Genomic DNA, 20646 nt, shown 5'->3' on the forward strand with positions numbered 1-20646 from the left:
GCCACACATCGCCTGTGGATTTGGCCTTGGTGCGGTGCCGTCTCTCCCTCACCCTGCGGAGGTTGTTTCACCTGTGCCATCTCTCTCTGCTCTTGGTTTATCTTTTGGGTCTGTTCTCTTTCTGTGACATCAAATTGTCTTTGAGTTCTGTCTATTCTCTCCCTGACCCCGGATTTTATTTTGGACCCACGTAATCTCTCCCTGACCTTGGTTTTGTCTTCAGCCTGTGCCACTTCTCTCTACCTTGCAGTATCTTTTGGGCCTGTGCCCCCTCTCGCCATCCCAGTTTTGTCGCAGCCTGTCTACCTCATGTGCTCTCAGCCTCAGCCCCTTTGGAATGAGTGTGTCTCTCCTCCCAGGCCAGGGATCTAGGACCTTGACTCTTTTATTTCAGCCCCAGGGAGAGGTCTCTGCTTGAATTTGGAGTTAATGCTGGGTTCCAGTTAAGGCCTAGGGGATGGAGTCAGTATGCCTGGAAGGGACATCCTGGAAGCTGGGTCCTCCCCTCCAGGAGACATCTTGGCCAACTCCCCCTCCCCCATTTTACAGAGGAGCAAACAGGCCCAGACACATGGAAGCGCCTGCCCTTGGTCACCCACTGAGCTTGGGGCAGAGCCAGGGCTTCCCACTCCTGCGCCGGGCCCTTCCCAGCACCCTGCCTGTCATTTATGTACACACATGAGGCCATGTGTTTGAATGTGTGCACTGGGCCTCTAGGGAAGCCCCGCCGCACATCACCACTTCTCCATATCCTTATGTACAAGGCATGCATCTGTCTACCTGCGTCCACATATGCAGCGCACCACTGGGTCAGCCTTTGGGCACACATTTGTGGATGTGGCATGTCCACTGGCAAGAATGAGAGGGCTCTTTTGGATCAAGCATTCTGGTGTGCCAGCCAGACCCCAACCCACACCCTTTTCTCCATCCCACCCTGCCCACTACCCACCACTTCACCACTTCAGACCTGGACCCCAACTAGCCCTCCCTGACTCAAGGCACATGCAGCTTCCCCTGAGGTCATTATCTCAACTGAGCGGAGCATGGTTCTGTGTCTCAGGGGTGCTTTCATACATGCATCGAGGTCACTAGTACCTGCCAGGGGCAGGAGAGTGGAGGTCACATCTCAGCTCTGTGGTCCCAGCTCCTGCCTTTACTCCCTCGTCGTGCCTTTGCCTCTCTGAGACTCAGTTTCCCCTTCTATAAAATGGACTGGTAGTGCCCCTCAGGGAGCTGTTGGGTGGATTTTATAAGGTAATCTGTACACGGTGCCATCTAGCATGGAGCCTGGCACGTAGTAGGCACTTGATAAATGTTACCTGTTGTTAATTGTTAATACGAAAGAGAAAGTCAAGGCAGAAAGAGGGTCCTGAGTGGGTCAGCATTCAGGCATCTCAACTCCAATCTAGGGCTCTCTCCAGGACCCCAGGATGGTGGGGGTGGTGGGGGTGGGCTGTAGATTTTATAAAGCAGGGTCTTAATGATGAACTTGACAGTAGGGTGGGAGGGATTGGATGAAGCAGGGCAACTGGTCAGGAAAGAGGCCACAGAAGCCTGTTAGAGCAGACATGAGATGACACGGGTACAATTTTGGGCCCAAGGTGCCCCCGTGGAGTCTGTCCAAGCTCCTGGCTCCTTCTGCCATCCTCTCTCTTTGCCTCTCTCTCAGCTTCTGATATTCTCTCTCAGTTGCTCCCTCAGTGCGTTCTCTCTAACTGGACATCTGTCTCCCTGGCCCGCTCCTCTGCCCCTGCCCTGCTTCCCCTCCAGCAGAAGGCAGACCTGGCTGTGGCTGCGTTCACCATCACAGCTGAGCGGGAGAAGGTCATCGACTTCTCCAAACCCTTCATGACCCTGGGGATCAGCATTCTCTACCGAGTGCACATGGTATGGTTCCCCCAGAGATGTGGGGGGTGCAGGGGCTGGCACTGGGGCCAAATGCCTGTGTCCCCAAGGGAAGCAGAGGCTGTGGGCTGGACCTCAGATGGGCCAGTGGGGCTTGTGGGCCCCAGAGGGTCGGGTCAGGGCTGGGGATGTGGCTCAGGTCAGTGCGGCTCCGGGTCTCACTCCCTCTCCCACCAGGGCCGCAAGCCTGGCTACTTCTCATTCCTGGACCCCTTCTCCCCTGCTGTGTGGCTCTTCATGCTTCTTGCCTACCTGGCCGTCAGCTGCGTCCTGTTCCTGGCCGCCAGGTGAGTCCACTACTCACTGCCCAGGAAGGAGATCGGGGAGGAGGCATGGGCCGGGCCTCAGTGCCTGACCTGCACATTCTGTTATCTCTCTGGGCCATCCTGGCCTCCGCTCAGGGCCTTGGATTCCCTGCACCCTCCCTTCTCCCTTTCTGGCCCTGCCTCTGTGTTTCCTCCTTGTGGCTCTGACTTCTGCTTGTGGTTCTCTCTGGGCCTGTCCCCTTCCCAGTCTTTCTCTCCCTCTCCCCTTTTGCCCCCACTGCCACTCTCTATTTCTCTGGGTATGTCTGTCTTCATCTCTGTCTCTCTCTTCTCCTCCATTTTTCTCCCCTGTCTCTTCTTATCATGGTGGTTCTCTCTCCTCTTTTTCTCTCCCTTTTCTCCCCACCTACCACGTCTCTCCACAGGCTGAGCCCCTACGAGTGGTATAACCCGCACCCCTGCCTGCGGGCGCGACCCCACATCCTGGAGAATCAGTACACGTTGGGCAACAGTCTCTGGTTCCCCGTGGGGGGCTTCATGCAGCAGGGCTCGGAGATCATGCCCCGGGCGCTGTCCACGCGCTGCGTCAGCGGAGTCTGGTGAGAGGCTGTCTGTCTGCCCCACCTGGGGCTTGGGGCTGGGGGGCCCATTCCTGTTACCCACGCCAGCTGTGTGACAGGGATGCGGTGGGAAGCAGTGAGCCCCAGCTCTGCCACTCACTAGCTGTGTGACTTTGGGTTGGCCATATGCCCTCTTCATGCCTTGGTCTCTTTGTCTGAGAAATGGGGATAAAAATGTCCATGTCTCAGGTTGTAAGGGTTCAGTGAGGCTATGATGGAAAAGTGCTCCTGCTGACCTGAGGGAGTATAATCAGGACAGCATCAATGTTATCACTGTCTTAGACATTGCCCGGGAAGTCACAGGGACTTAGGATCCTGGAGCCAGGACAGCCTTCACTGTCCAGAGACCGAGGCTGAGAGGCACTTGCTCCCTCAAAGTCCCACAGGGACCTAGAACCTTGGACAGAACTTATTGTGCCCCCGAGACAAGCTTCAAGAAGCTACATGTCAGAGAGCAGATGCCGATAACTGATGGCGTCTGGCCCATAGTTTAAATTTTTTTGAATTAGTTGGCATTTTAAAATTGGGCAAATTCACTCACACATTTAGATTTCTCACTCTTCTTGAAGACTCGGGAGACCTGGTAGTGCTCGGCTGGCATTCCCTCCTGGCCTTGATGTCCGTTCCGTGGGCCTCGGCCACCTCTGCCCCGTCAGTCACTTTCGGGCCCAGCATCCACAAGCACTTGCATTTGCTGCCCTGTCCTTCCAGGAGCAGCTGGGCTTGGTGGCAGCTCGTGTAGCCTTTCTCACCTCCTTTTCCTCGTTAGAACCACAGAAAGCTGAGGTGAATGTTTAGGACGAGGAATATTCTCCAGGTTTTATGAATTAGAAGACTGAGACCTGGAGAGAGAGAGTAATTTGCTAAAGAGCATGCATTCAGCTAGAGGCCGGGCCAGGCAGAGCCAGCCTTTCTCCCCAGTGCCGCTCCCCCGGCAGGCCCTCAGCGCTGCCTGTGCCGGGCCCTGCTCCCCCGGCCTTGGGTGACCTCTCCAGGGCAGCCGAAGCATCAGGCCTTTTCAGGGAGTGCTTCTTCCTTGGCCTCCTCCCCGTCAGTCAGAATTCACACATCAGTAGTCATTCAGCGACAGATGCTTCTCAGGCCTCTCCATGTGCCAGGCACTCAGGTGAAAAATCAGCCCTCAGGAGGCAGAGTCGCTGAGAATAAATGAACAAACAGATAAATAAACACAGAGACATCATATTTCATGTCAAGAATATGTCCCAAACATACTGTCTAATTCAAAACTTGTTTACTTGAGATTAACCATAATGGTGGCTGGTTTTTCTCTCCCCCAACCCAGTGAGACTAACTACTATCTGGCAGTCATTTGCAATTTGCTTAGTCCATTGGCTTTGAAACTTTTGAATCTTGATGATTTTTTGTTTAACACTTTGGAATTGGCATCATTTTGAGAGTTATACCCTGCATTCGTTCCCTATGGCTGCTGCGGTAAATCACCACAAAATCAGTGGCTTAAAAACAACAACAGTTTATTCTCTTACAGTTCTGGAGATCAGAAGTCCAAAATAGATGCCACTGTGCTAAAATCAAAGCGTTGGCAGGGCCGGTTCTTCTGCAGGCTCTAGGGGAGGATCCATTTCCTTGCCTTTTCCAGCTTTTAGAAGCTGCCTGTGTTCCTGGGCTTGTGGCCCCTTCCTCCGTCTTCAGAGCCAGCAGGGTAGCATATTCAGATCTCTCTCTCTGACTCTGACCTCCTTGTTCCACTTATAAGGACCCTTGTGATTCCACTGGGGCCCCCTGGATAATCCGGCCTACTCTCCCCATCACAAGATACTTAACTTAATCATGTCTGCCAAGACCCTTTTCCCCTGTGAGGGGACATAACTCACAAGTTCCAGGGATTAGGACGTAGACGTCTTTGGAGCAGGGCTTTCTTCTGCCTCCTACTTCACACCCCGAGTGAACTTTGTTAACGTTTTCAATATAGTGATGTATCAGATGCGCGTAAATTGTGCTTTTGAAGAACCAAACAGGGTGCAGTGAGAGAGAACAGTAGAGAATGGAGGTGCTCAGGGAAGGCCCCTCCGAGGAGGTGACATCTAGGCTGAGTCCTGAAGGTGAAAACAGAGGCATGCCTGCCGAGGAGAGGGAGGCACGCTCCAGCCAGACAGGAGAGGGCTGCGTGTGTGAGGAGGTAGCTGAGAGGACGTGAGGAGACCTGCCGTGACAAATCTGGCTGAGTCCCCCAGTCAGATGGGGGACCAGTGACTGCCTCTCTACAGGCCATCCTTTCTGCTCCTCTGCCAGGGACCCCCTTCTCCATCTGGGCATTCTATGCCCCCTCTCTTGCTGTCAACCTGGAAGCCCCCCATCCCGCCCCCTCCTTCACTGGGGCCTTTGACCCCAGGCTCACTCTTACCTCCACCCTGAGTCCTCATTCGCTCATTCAACAGATATTTCAATAGATGTTTATTAATCTCCAAATGGGACCTCAGCCCGGTGATTGAGCAGGCCACAGCCAGTGGTGGGGCAGTGGGGGTGGGTGCCAGGACCCTGGGGACTTGGCTGCCACCTGAATTAGCAGCAGCCCGGCCAGATCCTGTCTCTGGAAACTGCACCCAAGGGCTCGGCGTCGTTCAGGGCAGCTCTGCCTTGAAAGTCAGCGTTTCTGAGTTTACATTCTGACCCTGGCCCTGTCCTTCCAGGGCTCTCCCTCAATCACTGCCGTGAGGTGTGTCCTTTGACCTCCTTTCCTGTTCTCTGAGCCCCATCTGCTTTCATCTCTGTCCACCTAGGTAGGCTCCTAGGCCATTTCTTCAGGCGTTCCTTTGCCATTGTCCTCAACTTCTCCCACTCCTCCTTCCACTCCTCCTTTCCTCATGCCTTCCTGCAGGAAAGCTGCCAAACCTCACATCTGACCGGCAGCTTGGCTCCCCCGTCCTCCGTTCCCCCAGGGCATGTGGACCCCCTTTATTGATGTGTCCAATACATACCCTGTTAGCCACCCTGCTTCTAGAAACTCTTTGCTTTTAGGCTGCTGTGTGCTTCTGGTTTCCTCCTACCTCTTTCGATCCTCTGTTTCATTTCACTGTGGGTTCCTTTGGCCCTTGCTCTCTCTCACCTGGAACACCTCACTCCACACCAGTGATTTTTCAGTGCTCACAGACTCAGTGCCCTCTTTTTATAACAAATATTTTGTAACATCTCTTTTCCACCCTAGTGAAACTCAAGGATAATGTATCTACCTGCACACCTACCTACTGATTAAAATCAATATAATGCTCTAATTGCAATACAGAGGAGAAAGGGGGCAGAGACTGATGATAAAACAATAGGATAGTACCATGTAAACGTGTGGGCGGGACTGTGCTGGAAGACCGAATGCAGCAGTCAGGTGGCTGCACCTACGGGTGATGGATACGATTGGAATTATAAGAAGTAAGACCATTTAGTAGAATTATGTCGACACCTGAGACTTGACACTTTGAAATAGCTGGCAAATAAGTGTATTTGTACAAATACAAATCACCGCGAGGGTGATAATTTCCCAGTGCAGCTGGTCTGAGTGTCTTCACTTGGTGACTCAAATACCACAAGCAGTGTTGCTGTCAGAGACGCAATTTCCCAAAATGGTGAACGGTTCTTGGCAAAGTTTCAAACAAAACAACATCCAGTTGTTCCTCAATCTAAACAATAGGTGTATTTCTAGGGATTTTGGTTTCTATTATAGCCATGCAAAAAATACTTTGGTTTTGGGGGTGGGGAGGGTATGGCTCAGTGGTGGAGCGCATGCTTAGCATGCACGAGGTCCTAGGTTCAATCCCCGGTACCTCCATTTAAACAAACAAACAAACAAAACTTTGGTTTTTATGTATCAAGGAGTTAGACTCAGGTAATCAAATACCAGATTTTCCCTGCGTTCCGACTGGGTTGCATTGGTCTATACCTGCTCCCACCCACTGACACCAGGTGACCTCAATCACTCTGGCCATCAGAGTGCCCCACACCTAACCAAGCACCTTCCTCCAGCACCCCCCACCCCTGGGACACTATCCACCCAGGGACAACCGCTCTGTACACTCCAGAGCCATCTCGTCCACCTGGGCTTCCTTTGCTCTTCATAACTGACACTTCCCAAGTCTGCATCTCCATACCTCTCCGAGCTCTCGTCATTATTTCCAAATCAGACTCCCCACCTGTGTTCCCCTGCTCTGTGAGTGGCCCCATCTCCCCCACCAGCACCACCACCAGTCAGCCACACTGCGTCTTCAGGATCTAGGAGGTGCCTTGTGTGTGTCAGGCTCTGAATAATTTTGTCTCGAGTGAATGACAGCATTGACCTATTGGATGGGTTTGGAGAAATTTGGTTTCCAGAGAGACTATTTCAGACCCCGGGTCTTTGTGTGTGTTAGGTTTTGGTTTTCTTTTGCAGAAGGCATGTTATCCATCCCCTTATCTTCCACTCCACCCCCATCCCAGTCCCTAGCACAGCACTGTACATACGTGCTCAGCAAAGGACAGCGGCTGTTTTCTTCATTATCTGCTGGAGGAGGAGGTGGTCTGGGAGGCCCACTGAGCATCTCCCCTGTCCTGAGGCCCCACAAATGTGTACATCTGCAAGGAGACTGGCCACTCTCACCTCACCTCACCAGGCGGGAGGACAGAGAGGGCCAGGGTAGCTGCCTTTGGGTCTTTGAGCCAGGCCAGTGGGTGCCTCTTCTCCCAAGTCAGTCCTGAGTCACCAAGACAAGAGCACACATGTGCATGGCACTTGCTCTGTGCCAGATGTAACTCACTCTTACGACAGCCCTGTGAGGAGGGGCCTACGATTATACTTAACCTCACAGGTGAATCCGAGGTCTCACAGCTAGCCAGTGATGGAGGCAGGATTTGGGGATTTTCCACAGACCTTTCTGTTATTGATTTCTACTTTATCTCCACTGTGGTCAGAGAACATTCTCTGTAGGATTTTAATCCTTTGCAATTTACTGAGACTTGTTTTATGGCTCAGCATATGGTCTGTCCTGGTAAATGTGCTATATGTACTCGCACAGTGTGTATCCTGCTGTTGGTGGGTGCAGTGTTCTATAAATGGCAATTAGGGCCAGTGGGTTATTCATGTCTTCTGTGTGCTTTCTGACTTTCTGTCTACTTGTTCTATCAATTATTAAGAGAGGAGTGTTGAGATCTCTACCTGTAATTGTGGAGAAATTGTATCTATTTCTCTTTTCAGTTCTATCAGTTTGTGCTTCATGACTTTTGAAGCTCTGTAATTAGGTGCATAAATGTTTAGGATTGTTGCATACTCTTGCTGAACTGACCCCTTTGTTATTATATAACATTCCTCTTTGTTCCTGGTAAATTCCTCGTTCTGAGGTTACCTTTATTTGGTATTCATTGTAGCCGCACTCGCTTTCTTATTCTTAGTGTTTGCATAGTCTATCTTTTTCCCATCCTTTCACCGTCAGCCTACCTGTATTGTTACATTTAAACTGGGTTTCTTATAGGCAGCATACACTTAGGCCTTGGACCAGGGTTGGCAAACACTTTCAGTATTGGGCCAAATAGTAAATCTTTTAGGCTTTTCTGGACGTACAGTATCTGTTGCAACTACTCAGCTCTGTAGTGCGAAAGCAGCCATGATTGAATGAGTGTGGCTGTGTTCCAACAAAACTTTATGGACCCTGACACTGAAATTTAAATTTTATGTGTCATGTGTCATGAACTATTACTCTTCTTTCATCATTAGCCATTTAAAAATGTGAAAATCATTCTTAGCTTGTGGGCTGTGCAAAAAGACAGCAAGTCAGATTTGGCCTGTGCGCCATAGTTTGCCTACCCCTGGCTGAGACCATTTACCTATAATGTAATTATTGACATGGTTGGGTTTAAATCTGGCAACTTGCTGTTTGTTTTTTATTTGTCTCTTCTTTGTTCTTTTTTTCCCTCTTTTCCTCCTTTCTTTCTGATTTATTGAGATTGTTAGGGTTCTGTTTTATGTCCACTATTGACTTATTAACTATACTTCTTTTTTACATTTTTCTTAGTAGTTGCTCTGGGTTTACAATATGCATTTTTTAACTTACTGCAAAATGCTTTCAAGTAATATTATACCACTTCACATAAGATGTAAGAACTTATAATAGAATGCCTCCATCTCTGCCATCTTTTGGGCTGCTGTTGTCAGATATATTATTTCTGCATATCTTATGAACCCCACAGTATATTAGGCTTGTGTATATGTGTGTTTGCTTAAGCAGTGTCTTTTAAAGAAACTGTAAAATGAGGACTGTATCTTTTATATTTGCTCACACATCTACCATTTCTGGTGCTCTTCATTTCTTCATATACGTGCACATATCTATCCATCTAGTATTTTCCTTTTACCTGAAGAACTTCTTTTACTATTTCTTGAAGTGCAGGTCTGCTGGCAATTAGTTCTCCCAGCTTTTGTTTGTATGAATAATTTGTTAGTGTGCTTTCTTCTTTGAAGCATCTTTTTGCTGGACAGGGGATTCTAGGTTGACAGTTTCATTCTTCTTTCCACACATTGTTGCATTGTCTTCTGGCTTGCATGCTTTCTGACAGGAAGTCTACTGTCACTCTGTCTACTGGCAGTAGACTTTGATTCTCTGTGTGTAATATGTTTTCTCCTTTTCTAGCTGCTTTTTGTTGTTGTTGTTTTTGGTTTTTTTGGGTGGGTGGGTGGGAGGTAATTAGGTTTTTTAATGTAGTTTTAGAAGAGGTACTGGGGATTGAACCCAGGACCTTGTGCATGCTAAGTATGTGCTCTGCCACTGGAGCTATACCCTCTCCCCTTTGAATGTATTACTTTAAAGAGTCTTGGACTCTTTCTAGAAGGCAGTTTAGTTACTTTGAATTGTTTTGATCCTTTCCAGGCCTGTTTTTAAGCTCTTTTGGGTAGGTTTAGCCTGGCCTTTATTCTACAGCTAACAACTCTATTTCTAACGTGTTATCCTTTTGGGTCTCTACTGAATGGGTTTTGTATTCAGTGAAGTCTCTCTACTCTGGTTGGAGGGAGCTCAAAAGAGTCCCAACCCTGTGTGAGCCCTGGGAATTGTTCTTTCTTTGCAAACTGTTCTTACATAACCCCTTGGCGTTTTACCCCATACATGCACAGATTGATATTTGGCCAAAAGGACTCCATGCAGATTTCTAGAACTCTCTCTCTCTGTGCAACTCCTCCCTCTTGGGTATTGTGTCCCACAAATTCCAGGAATCTTGGCCTTCTTGATCTCTGATCTCCATCTCCACAACTCAGTGACATTGCCAGACTATTTAGGTTTTCCTTCCTGGCACTACAGTCTGTAAATTAAATCCAACCAGACAGCCTGGGAAATGACAAGTCTCACTTCATTTGTTTCTCTTTTCTCAGGGATCGCTGTCCTGTGACGCCTGTTGTCCTTTGTCTTTGTCATTTCCTATATTCTGTTCAGTTTTCTAGTTCACAGAGGGAGGATATTTCCAGACCATCTTATTCTCTTGTGTCTGGGAAGAGAAATCTCTGGAAGTAATATTTAAACCCAGGGAGTCTGGCTCCAGAATCTATCCTCTCAGCCTCTCCCCTAGTCAGCAGTCAGTGAGCCTTCTAGATGCTGGGGTTACTGAAGGGGGACACCACCAATGGGGCGCATGACCACTGGGGCCAGGTCGTAGGTATGGCTCCAGCCTGTAGCTCACCCCTCCCACCCCTCAGGTGGGCCTTCACTTTGATCATCATCTCCTCCTACACGGCCAACCTGGCCGCCTTCCTCACCGTGCAGCGCATGGAGGTGCCCGTGGAGTCGGCTGACGACCTGGCAGACCAGACCAACATTGAGTATGGCACCATCCACGCTGGCTCCACCATGACCTTCTTTCAGGTGGGGCCACCAGAGCCACCCAGGCTTGGTATTGGGATCCCCGCCAAACACAGCAGCTCAGGATGGGGCAGGGTATTCCTCAGAAGGTTCCTGCAGGGCCTACTGGAAGTCAGCTGGCCTATTTGGCATGGATGGGGGTCTTCCTGAACTAGGCTGGGCCCTGGGGAGAAATGGGGGTTGAGCGTCTACTCCCAGCTTCTGTGAAGAAGGCCTGGGAACACCAGGAAGGCAGGGCTGGGTGTCAAGCTGAGCTGAGGCCCAGGGGTGGAAGAGAACAAAAGGCTTGAAAAATAGACTGTGGCCCCTTCTTCCCAAGCCTTCAGTCCTCAGGGTCCTTGCTTGGCTGGTGGGTGTGGGGATAACTTGGACTTGGCCTTGAGCAGTCTGCCTGTCTTCCTCTGGTCTCCTCACTCTCTTGGGTTGAGGGAGACTTCCTGGAGGGCAGGGGACAGGGCTCAGGAGAGAGGAAAGTGGAAAGACCCTCACCTGTCTTCCCCTTGTGCCCCCGCTGCCCAGAATTCACGGTATCAGACGTATCAGCGTATGTGGAACTACATGCAGTCAAAGCAGCCAAGCGTATTTGTCAAGAGCACAGAGGAGGGCATTGCTCGCGTCCTCAACTCCCGCTACGCCTTCCTGCTCGAGTCCACCATGAACGAGTACCACCGGCGCCTCAACTGCAACCTCACCCAGATCGGGGGCCTCCTCGACACCAAGGGCTACGGCATCGGCATGCCGCTGGGTATGGCAGCAGCGGGGCTGGGGGTGCATGGGGGCCCTGGGCATCCGAAACCAAGCCCTGCGAACAGGCTGGGGAGTGGGCCAGGCCCTCCCAGTGGCAGGCTGGGTGTGCTGTGTGTGGCCTCCCGCGTGTATGGCCTTGGGCAAGTGACTTCCTCAACCTAACCTGCAGAAACAGGCCTGGCAGCAGTCAGTTCCAGCCCCGCAGGGCTGTTGGGAGAACCCAGTGAGACTGCACACAACTCGGTGTGTGTCAGTGCACGTGGGCCGTGAGGCTTGCCGCCTTCCCGCTTTGGCCCTCAGGCCCCTGAGACTGAGGACCTGATTTTATTTGCTTCATATTCTCTGCACCAAACCCACAGCCTGGCTTGCAGAGCAGGTGCTCAGGAAATGGATAATGGATGCCATTGGATGGATGGAAGGGATAGAGGGAGGGGAATGATGGATGGCTCTGCCACGGAGACTTGGACATGCTTTTCCACGGCTCGGTGCTGGGACCTCACCACCAATTTTGTCACCAAATTTTGGCATTTTGGTTTCTAAACCCATCTATATTCAGATGACAGCTACATTACCTACCTTTAACTGCATAATCAGTTACTCCAGGTCTTAGTAGCTTTGTGGTAGGGTCAGTGCTGTGCCAGGGAAGCAGTGGAGACTGCTGCTTTGGTCATGTGTTGAGTCAGGGAGGAAGCTGGGATCTGAATTCAGGTTGATGTGACTTTAGAGCCTGGAGTGAAGTGAGGAAAGGAACATTCCAGGTGGAGGCAAAGGTCCTAAGGGAGCCCCAGGTGGCGGGACCAGTAAAAGCAGGATCCTGTTGGCTGAGGAAAGAACGTTTTTTTCAAGTTGCAACCAGAAGCCCCTGGAAAGTTTTAAGCACCAGAGAGGCATGATCTATGCTTTTGTTTCTGAAATTGTCACTCTGGCTGCTGTACTGAGGAGAGCCTGGGTAGGGGGTGAGGGGAGGCCATAGGGAGGGGATGGTGACAGATGTAACATCTGGGGGCTTGGCCCAGGGTGGTCACAGGGGAGGTGGCAAGCAACAGCCAGACTCGAAGGTAGATGGGGGATGCGGCCAAGCCAGGAGGAGAGGCCATGGTGAGGGAACACTTGGAGTTTGGGTGGGCAGGGCTCCGGGGCCCCAATGGCCAGTCCACCCCATCGTGTGCCCGGTCCAGGCTCCCCATTCCGGGATGAGATCACACTGGCCATCCTGCAGCTTCAGGAGAACAACCGGCTGGAGATCCTGAAGCGCAAGTGGTGGGAAGGGGGCCGATGCCCCAAGGAGGAGGACCATCGAGCTAAAGGTCAGCCACCCCTGCACGCCGTGCCCTTCCCCAAGGCCCCTGCTGCCCCCTGGCCCACACGCCCCACACCTGGCTCCCCATCTTGGCCCCCAGGTTTGGGCATGGAGAACATTGGCGGCATTTTTGTTGTGCTCATCTGTGGCCTCATCATTGCTGTCTTTGTGGCTGTCATGGAGTTTATATGGTCCACGCGGAGGTCAGCAGAGTCTGAAGAGGTAAGGAGGCTGGTGAAGGGTGTGTGGGGGGAAGTGGGACCCCAGGGGCAGAGGGCAGGAAGACTGAGGCATTGGGAGGAATGCGAGAGGCTGGGATGAGCCTGGGAGGAGCCAGGGAGGTGAGAGAGGATCCAAGAGACTCCAGGGGTCGAGCAGATCCATGAAGAAGTGAGAGCAGAGGGAGCCAGGGTCCCCGGGCATGAGGGAGGGCAGAGGGGGAAGAGGGCGCAGGCAGAGATGAGGATGCAGGCGAGGGAGTGAGGAGGGGCAGAGAGAAGGATTCAGGGAGAGGCCTAGGTGGTAAAGCAAGAAGAAATAGGAGGAGAGACAGGTGAGGATCATGCAGCTGAACATGACAGCAAGAAAACAGACTTGCTGGCTGGTCTCACGCTCTGTTCAGGCGTGGTGCTGTCCAGCCCGTCATGCCTCTGCGCTCCTACAGGATTGTGACTTCCCCCTCTCTGCCAGCCTCCAACACCTCCTCCCCTTCCTCGCTTTCAGCTGATGACCTTGCTTCTACTCCTGCCTGAGGAAAGCAGGAGTCAAAGTGCATACCAAGACCCACCTCCACATTTAGCCACCTGCCTGCTTTCTCCACTCGCCCCATTAGTTACTCTAAATGAATATCCATGCTCCTTGCTAAGGCACCCTCCACTTGTGCCCCATCTCCTCTCTCACCTTGCCAAGGACATCCCTCAGCCGTTTTCTCCTTCCCTCCTGCATCAGCATCATCAGTTTTCCTTTCTACTGGATCAAGCCTGGCAGCATATAAAGGTGCTGTCATTTCTCCCATCTTCAAGAAACCTTCTCTAGACCCCACTGCCCCTCCCAGCCACCACCGCATTTCTCCCCTTCTGCTGCAGCCTTGTCAGAGTGTGTCCCTCTGCTGTTTCCAGTTTCTGCCCTCCCATTCATTCTTGGGCACACTCCCATTTAGCTTCTGTCCCCACCTCTCTACTGAAGCCAGTCTCATCACCAGTGACCTCCACATCTGAAATCCAGTGCCCCAGTCTCTGACCTCATCATGGTAAGGTAGCCATGGGCTTTAGCACAGCCAATCACTCTCTCCTCACAGCCCTCTCTTCCCTGCTCCTGCCCCATTGTCCTCCTACCTCTCCAGCACTCTTCTGTCAGGGGGCTCTAGGGCTCAGTCCTCAGACCACTTCTCTTCTCTTTCTCCACTGCCTCGGTTATCCCATCCAGCCAAATGATTCATAAGACCATCTGTATGCAGATGACTCCTGTATTGTTATCTTTTGCCATGTAACAAATTATCCCTCAGGTTAGCAACTTAAAACAGCCAGCTTATATCAGTTCATAGTTTCTGTAGGTCAGGAATCTGGGAGCAGCTTAGCTGGGTGGTTCTGGCTGCCCAGTGTCTCTGGTGAGGTCATGGTCATGAGGTTGGCTGGGGCTGGAGGATCCACTTCCAAGATGGTTCACTGTCTCAGAATATACCTGTAGGGCTTTAATTTGTGGAGGTGACTGAGTGATGACATGGAGGGGCCAATGTCATTGAAACAATGTATTACTCACATTACCTGAGAGGAGAGGGTCCACCATGCCATCTAGGGCCACAAGGGAAGCACCAGATTTGGTCAGGGGGCAGATGGAGGGAGAGGGAAACCCAGGCCAGAGCCTTTTTCGGGCTTTCCATGGGAAGGGCAAGGCTGGTAGGAAAACAGCTTAGGATCGGGCAGTGTAAATACTGTCAGCAGGCTCTGGGCTACTGGGTGGTGGTCTTTAGTTGTCTGGGTCAGCTCTCGTCCTGGGTTGATTTAGGGCAGGGAAAATACTAGCTGGTGTGTGGAAGTCAGATATGAAAGGTATGAAAGGTGGGCTCCCAGCCCTTTGCTGTCCCTAAGAATTGGCTAGCTCTGGGAGGGCAGTCTCTCCCTGGATGCCAAGATGTCAAAACATCCTAAGATAGAATAAAAACTCATCACATGGCAGTTGGCAGGAGGCCTCAGTTCCTCACATAGAGACCTTTCTGTAGGGCGGCTTGAGTGTCTTCACGCCGTGGAAGCTGACTCCCCCTGGAGCGAGTGATCTAAGAGAGAGCCAAGCAGAAGCCAAAATGTCAGCTGACCTAGCTGTATTCTCTTGGTCGCACAGCAACCCTCATATAAAGGCAAAGGGAATTACACAAGGGGGCAGGATCTTGGAGGCTGCCTACCATATCCCCCAAATGTGTATCCCTTACAGAGGCTTCTCCCTGAACCTGTGGTTTGTAAATTCAGTTCTATACTCAACGTCCCACATGAATGTCCAACAGGTAGTGCTTGATGTCATGTGTCCAAAGCAGAGCTCCTGCCTGCTCACCACCAGGCAATTCCAGTTGCTCATGCCAAAATATGTGGAGTCACCCTTCATTCCTCCTCTCTCATACCTTCTATCTAGTCTCTTAGCATAGATCTCTTTGGCTCCACCTTCAAAACATACCCAGAATTCAACCCCTTCTCACCTCCTTGGCCCCCGCTACCTTGGTCCAGCCACCACTGTCTCCTGCCTGGTGACAGTAGCAGCTTCCTAGTGGGCTCCCTGCTCTTGCCCTTGGCCTCCCTACAGTCTGTTCTCAACACAGCTCCAGAGTGATCCTGTCAAAGCACAGCAGTCCTATGCTTAAAACTCTCCAGCGGCTCCCATCTGACTCAGAGTGAAAGCCAAACCCTTATAGTCCTTTGGGCCTTATACAGCTGGCCCCCATTGCTCCCCGACCTCATCTCCTCTCCCCCTGCACACCCCACCCTGGCCCCCACCTGCTGCAGGCTCCTCCAGCACCTCATGCTGCTCCTGCCTCAGTGCCCCTGTGTCCTACTGAGTTGTCTGCCTGCCCTCCTCCCAGGCCCCATGCAGCTCATCCCTCACTGCTTTTGTCTACTTGCAGGTCCTCTTCTCAATGAGTATTTCCTAACGCCCCATCTCAAAATTGAACATCACTCCCCACCTATGCGCCCACCTCTTTTCTCAATTTTATTTCTCTCCAAAGCACTTACCACCATCTAACATACTACTTATGGTTACAGATTTATTTTTTTTGTCTCTGCACACTGGAAAATAATCTCCACGAGAGCAGACTGTTTGTTATCCGTTCTGTTCTCTGCTGTATCCTCAATGCCCAGAACAGTACCTGGGAAACAGCAGGTGGTCAACAAATATGTCTGGCAATACTGAGTGCATGAATCAGTGGCAGAGGATAGAAAACAAGCAGGAGGGAAAGACGAGGCAATTAGGAACTTTCCGTGAAAAGACACGAGGAAAGAGCAGGAAGAGAGGAGCGTAGGTAGGAGGTGAAAGGCAGGTTTAAGAACAAGTTCAAAGAAAGGGAGACAGGAGAGAGCAGTGGAGGAGAGAATGGAGTTGATAGTTGGAGAGGTGAGAGTGGAAGGGCACGGGGAAATAAGGGAACTGTGAGGAAAGAGAATGGGAAGTGAGGAGAGGGTAGAAGGAAGACAGGAGGTGAAAGGGCTTTCGGGGAAAGAGGAAGAGGTGAAGAAAGAGGTGAGGCAGGTAGAGCAGGGAGGTGTGGAGAGGGCCTGGAAGAACGGAGAGGACGAGAAGTAAAGGGAGGGGGCAGGGGCGGCGGCGAGGAGCGTGCAGGAGGGTGACCTCCGCGCCCGCCCCGCCCGCGCCGCCCCCAGGTGTCCGTGTGCCAGGAGATGCTGCAGGAGCTGCGGCACGCTGTGTCCTGCCGCAAGACATCGCGTTCCCGCCGGCGCCGGCGCCCGGGCGGCCCGAGCCGGGCCCTGCTGTCGCTGCGCGCCGTCCGTGAGATGCGCCTTAGCAACGGCAAGCTCTATTCGGCCGGCGCGGGCGGGGACGCGGGCAGCGCGCACGGGGGCCCCCAGCGCCTCCTGGACGATCCGGGGCCGCCCGGCGGGGCCCGGCCCCCCGCCCCCACCCCCTGCACCCACGTGCGTGTCTGCCAGGAGTGCCGGCGCATCCAGGCCCTGCGGGCCTCAGGGGCCGGCGCGCCCACGCGTGGCCTGGGCGCCCCTGCCGAAGCCACCAGCCCGCCCCGGCCACGACCTGGCCCCGCCGGTTCCCGCGAGCTGGCCGAGCACGAGTGACCATGGGCAGGGCCGGGCGGGCGCCTGGACTGACTCCCGCCGCCCTCGCTTCCCCAGTGGGCGAGAGACGGGACATGTGCTCCCGCGCGCCGGACGCCGCGATTTTGCCTTCGGTTCCCTGTGAAGTCCGAGGCCCGGCTCCGGAGCCTGCCTGCGCCCCCTAGTGGACTCGCCAGAGAGTGCCGCGGACGCCCGCACTCCGTCCCCCACTGCAGACAAGGGGAGCGCAGGAACCCAGGACTCCAGGGGCTGGGGACTGCAGGGGCTGTTCCCGGAAGCGGGAAGCAGTCCGTGGGGAGAACCTCATTCTGGGACTGCTCAGGCTCCCCAAGACTTGATGCAGCCCTCCCCACTTCTGGAGGAGTGGAGGGCTTCTGGGCAAATGGGTGTCCCCTGGTGCCCCCTCGACTCTTCTCTTTCTCTCTTTTTTTTGGGGAGAAACCTCGGAATTTCTATGAGACCCCCCCACAGGGAGGGGGTCAGTTGGGCCCCCATCCCTCCCCCTGCCACACTCCAGTCCCTGTTGGAATAAAAAAAAGTACAAAACCCCAAAACTGGGGATACCCGGGTCTTGTTTCCTGGGGGTGTGAGGACATGGAAAGCTTGGGGCCCCCGGGAATCTGCTGAGAACCACAAACTGGATGGTCACTCCGACATTCTCTTTGATTCTCCGCCCTGCCCACAGACAGCAGGTCAGTCCAGATCCAGTTAGCTGGCCCTTCACCACTGACCTTCTCCCAGGACAGAAGGAGGCTGCGACAGAGACCCTGAGACAGATGGAGAGAGATGCAGGGATCTGGAGAGGCGGAGACACCAGGAAAAGGAGACACAAAGACAGAAACCAGATGGGGCTGGGGGAGGGGAGGGCGAGTAAACTGTTCAGTGTGGTGGTGCCTGGGGTGGCCTGTATGTGTATCTGGGCTAGGGTAATTTGGCGACTTTACAGTCGTGTGTATGTGTATACGTCCGTGAGACCATCTTCAGCTGTCTGTGACTGTGATCCTGTTTCTGCGGAAAACGTACCTCCCCAGCCCCCAAGAGAGGAAATGAGAAATCCCAGTTGCGGGGGAGGTGGGGGGAACGCAAGGGAGGCTGAAGGGCTAGTTGAGCTGGGAGAACGGGTGGGTCTGCTTTCTGTCCCCGCCCTCCCCCGCCCCGCTGGAGGTTTCTGTGGAAACTGCAGCTGAGAAAGGACGAGTGAAGGTCACACAGCGAGAGCCAAAACGAGGCCGAGTAGAAGGGGGAGAGATGGAGAGGTGGGGAGAGAGAGATGGGGCAGGCATAGGGAAGAGACAGAGATGAGGAGAGACAATGGGAGGCAGAGAGGGATGGGAAAAGAGAGGGCAAAGAGGGGGAGACAGGGAGAGATACCATGATGAGATGGAAGAAGAATGAGACAGAATGTAGAAGGGGAAGAGATGGATAGGCAGAGGGGGTTACAGGGGAAGCAGGAAGTTGAGACCCAGGGAGTTGAAGCTAAGAGAAACAGAGATTGAGGTCGAACAGAGACAGGAGGGAGACAAGAAGCCTTAGAAAACTAGATGGTGACAATAAGGAGCTGCAGCAGTGAGAAAAGCTAGACTGAGACGGACAGAGCGAGGGAAAGGAGGGAGGCTGGGTCCCGCCCCTCGGGCAGGCGGCCCAGAGCACGGGAGCTGTCCGTTCAGCACCGGCCTGGTGGGCCTGGCACAAAGCATCTCCCTGTCTCCCCTGCAAGGCCTGCCTGCCTAACTTGGCAGTGCTTAGGCGGGCCACACCCCAGGGGACCCTGCCTGGCACACAGCACCCCTAGTCTCCACCTGGCCCCTTCTGTGTCTCAGACACTTGTCATATGTGTGCCTCTCAGAGGCAGATGTGGGGGCAAACTTGTGTCTCAGGGTCCCTCAGTTGTTTCTACATCTCTTACAGACCCTAATCAATGTCTCTGCCCTTGGGCCGGACTGTTAGTCTGTCAAGGTGACTAGAATGTGATTGCAGACATTTCTGGTCTCTCCCTCTCTCTGTTCAAATACCAAGCAGCAGATCTCCTCTGGGGTATCTCTGAGTCTTCACCCCCATTTCTGCTCTGTCTGCAGTCTTTATCTCTGAGTCTCCCCAGTTTGCCAAACGTGTCTGCCTGGCTTTCTATGTCCCTGTGCCTCTTTGTCACCTTCACTAAGTAATTCTGTTGATCTATCTCCCTCTGTGTGTTTTCTTATTCTGTTTTTGTCAGTCTTTCTGTTCATATCTGCCTCTCTCTGCTTCTGAACTGTGTGGGTCCATTTCTCCTCTTAAGTCTCTCCTTCTGTCTCTCTTGCTGAGTTCCCCTGTCCCCGTCCATCCCTGTGACCTTCGTAAATCTTCCCTCCACCCCCCCCCCAACTTCTGCAGAGCATTGCGCTGGGAGCATGATGCACAGTCATCAGTCTCAACAGACTGAGGAGGGAGTGCATAGGTGGGACATGAGCCTGTGTCTGGGGTGTGGTGTGGGGGACCAGGTCTCCCCCAACCTAGCTGGAGAGCAGGAGAGAAAGTCAAGAATCTCCTGGAATCCTGACACCTCTAGGCTTCTCTGAGCCCCCTTCCCCTTGGTCCAGGCCCATCCCTGAAGGACATGGTGTTAGGAAGGAAAAGGATAATGTGTTGACAGGACTTCCCTCCCTCCTTTCCCCTGGAAGGGGGCACAGTTGGGAAAGCGTCCTGGAGGCCAACTACCAGGGCTAGAAGATGTGGCTCCCCTCCCTCCCCAGTCTCCATGGAGACAGGTCAGGTCTGCTTGCCCAGCCTCCTTTGCTGCATCTGCAGCCTCCCTGTCACTATGGCAACAAGGGACAGCAGGGAGGGATGGGGACAGGTCAGAGAACAGGATTGGGCTGAGGCTCTGGGTGCTTGGGGAAGCCAGGGAACCCATTTCCCTGCCCCCTTCTGTTCTCTGGCCCCATCTCCCTGTCCATGCCCATCTCTTGGTGGCTCTGAATCTCTGACTGTCTCTCTCGCCTTCAGCCTTTCACACATTTCTGTGACCAGTTCCTTAACCTTCACCACCTGCCTATACACAAGGCTCACTCTGGGCTGCTTGTCTGTCCCCCACACCTTCACTCCCATAGGTGGGGAGGATACCCACGTTCTAAGAAAGCTACAGGGACAGGCTATTGCTAGCTCTCTGCCCCTTCTACTATCCTCAGAGAGAGTCTGGGACTGTTCCTCATAGAGCAGAGAGGTGGGGGTGGGAGGCTGTAATTCCTCAGGCTCCAGTGGGTGGCTGATGAGGTGTTGTGTGTTATGTGGCAGGCCTGGAGTGTGGGTGCCAGCTATGCATCTGTGTGTGCATACACATACTGAGATGGGATGTGCGTGGAGTGTGGGTGTGGGCATTGGGGGTGTGTTTGGAGCTACAACAAAAGTGTATAAGATAGCATTTTGCAATATATGATGTGTGTAGTGTGCGAGGTGTGTGGGAAGGTGTCATGTGATCTGTGTCTGTGAATTATTGTCTTGTGTGAGTCCGTGTGCGCTTTTTGTCTGTCATTCACAATAGCAACGCTTTGGCCTTGCTAATTTTGCACTTTTGGCCTTTGCTCATGCCCAGGTATATTGGGGAGGAGTCCTTGTGATGATGTGTGTGATGTTGTATGACTATGCAACAGTGTCCACAAAGGTTCATGTAAGGTCTGGGGCAGTGTGAGACCTGTG

The 20646-nt window shown here is 52.8% G+C and overlaps 1 protein-coding gene across 4 annotated transcripts in view; it reads left to right on the forward strand.

Moving 5' to 3' along the window:
- The window catches only part of GRIK5 (glutamate ionotropic receptor kainate type subunit 5), a 51410-nt gene extending 33882 nt beyond the window's left edge, over positions 1-17528 (forward strand). For 3 of the 4 annotated variants that reach the window (XM_064489388.1, XM_031456989.2, XM_064489386.1), the window contains 8 exons: positions 1771-1887; positions 2083-2192; positions 2597-2770; positions 10473-10638; positions 11155-11380; positions 12561-12689; positions 12783-12904; positions 16546-17528. In XM_064489388.1, coding sequence (XP_064345458.1) covers positions 1771-1887; positions 2083-2192; positions 2597-2770; positions 10473-10638; positions 11155-11380; positions 12561-12689; positions 12783-12904; positions 16546-16974 — 1473 coding nt within the window. In that variant the 3' untranslated portion in view covers positions 16975-17528. The remainder of the gene's footprint in view (positions 1-1770; positions 1888-2082; positions 2193-2596; positions 2771-10472; positions 10639-11154; positions 11381-12560; positions 12690-12782; positions 12905-16545) is intronic. The other variant, XM_064489387.1, reaches the window with a different exon arrangement.
- The last annotated feature ends 3118 nt before the right edge of the window (positions 17529-20646 follow it).

The sequence above is a fragment of the Camelus dromedarius genome, chromosome 9 (genome assembly GCF_036321535.1).
Source record: "Camelus dromedarius isolate mCamDro1 chromosome 9, mCamDro1.pat, whole genome shotgun sequence".
NCBI classification, from domain to species: domain Eukaryota; kingdom Metazoa; phylum Chordata; class Mammalia; order Artiodactyla; family Camelidae; genus Camelus; species Camelus dromedarius.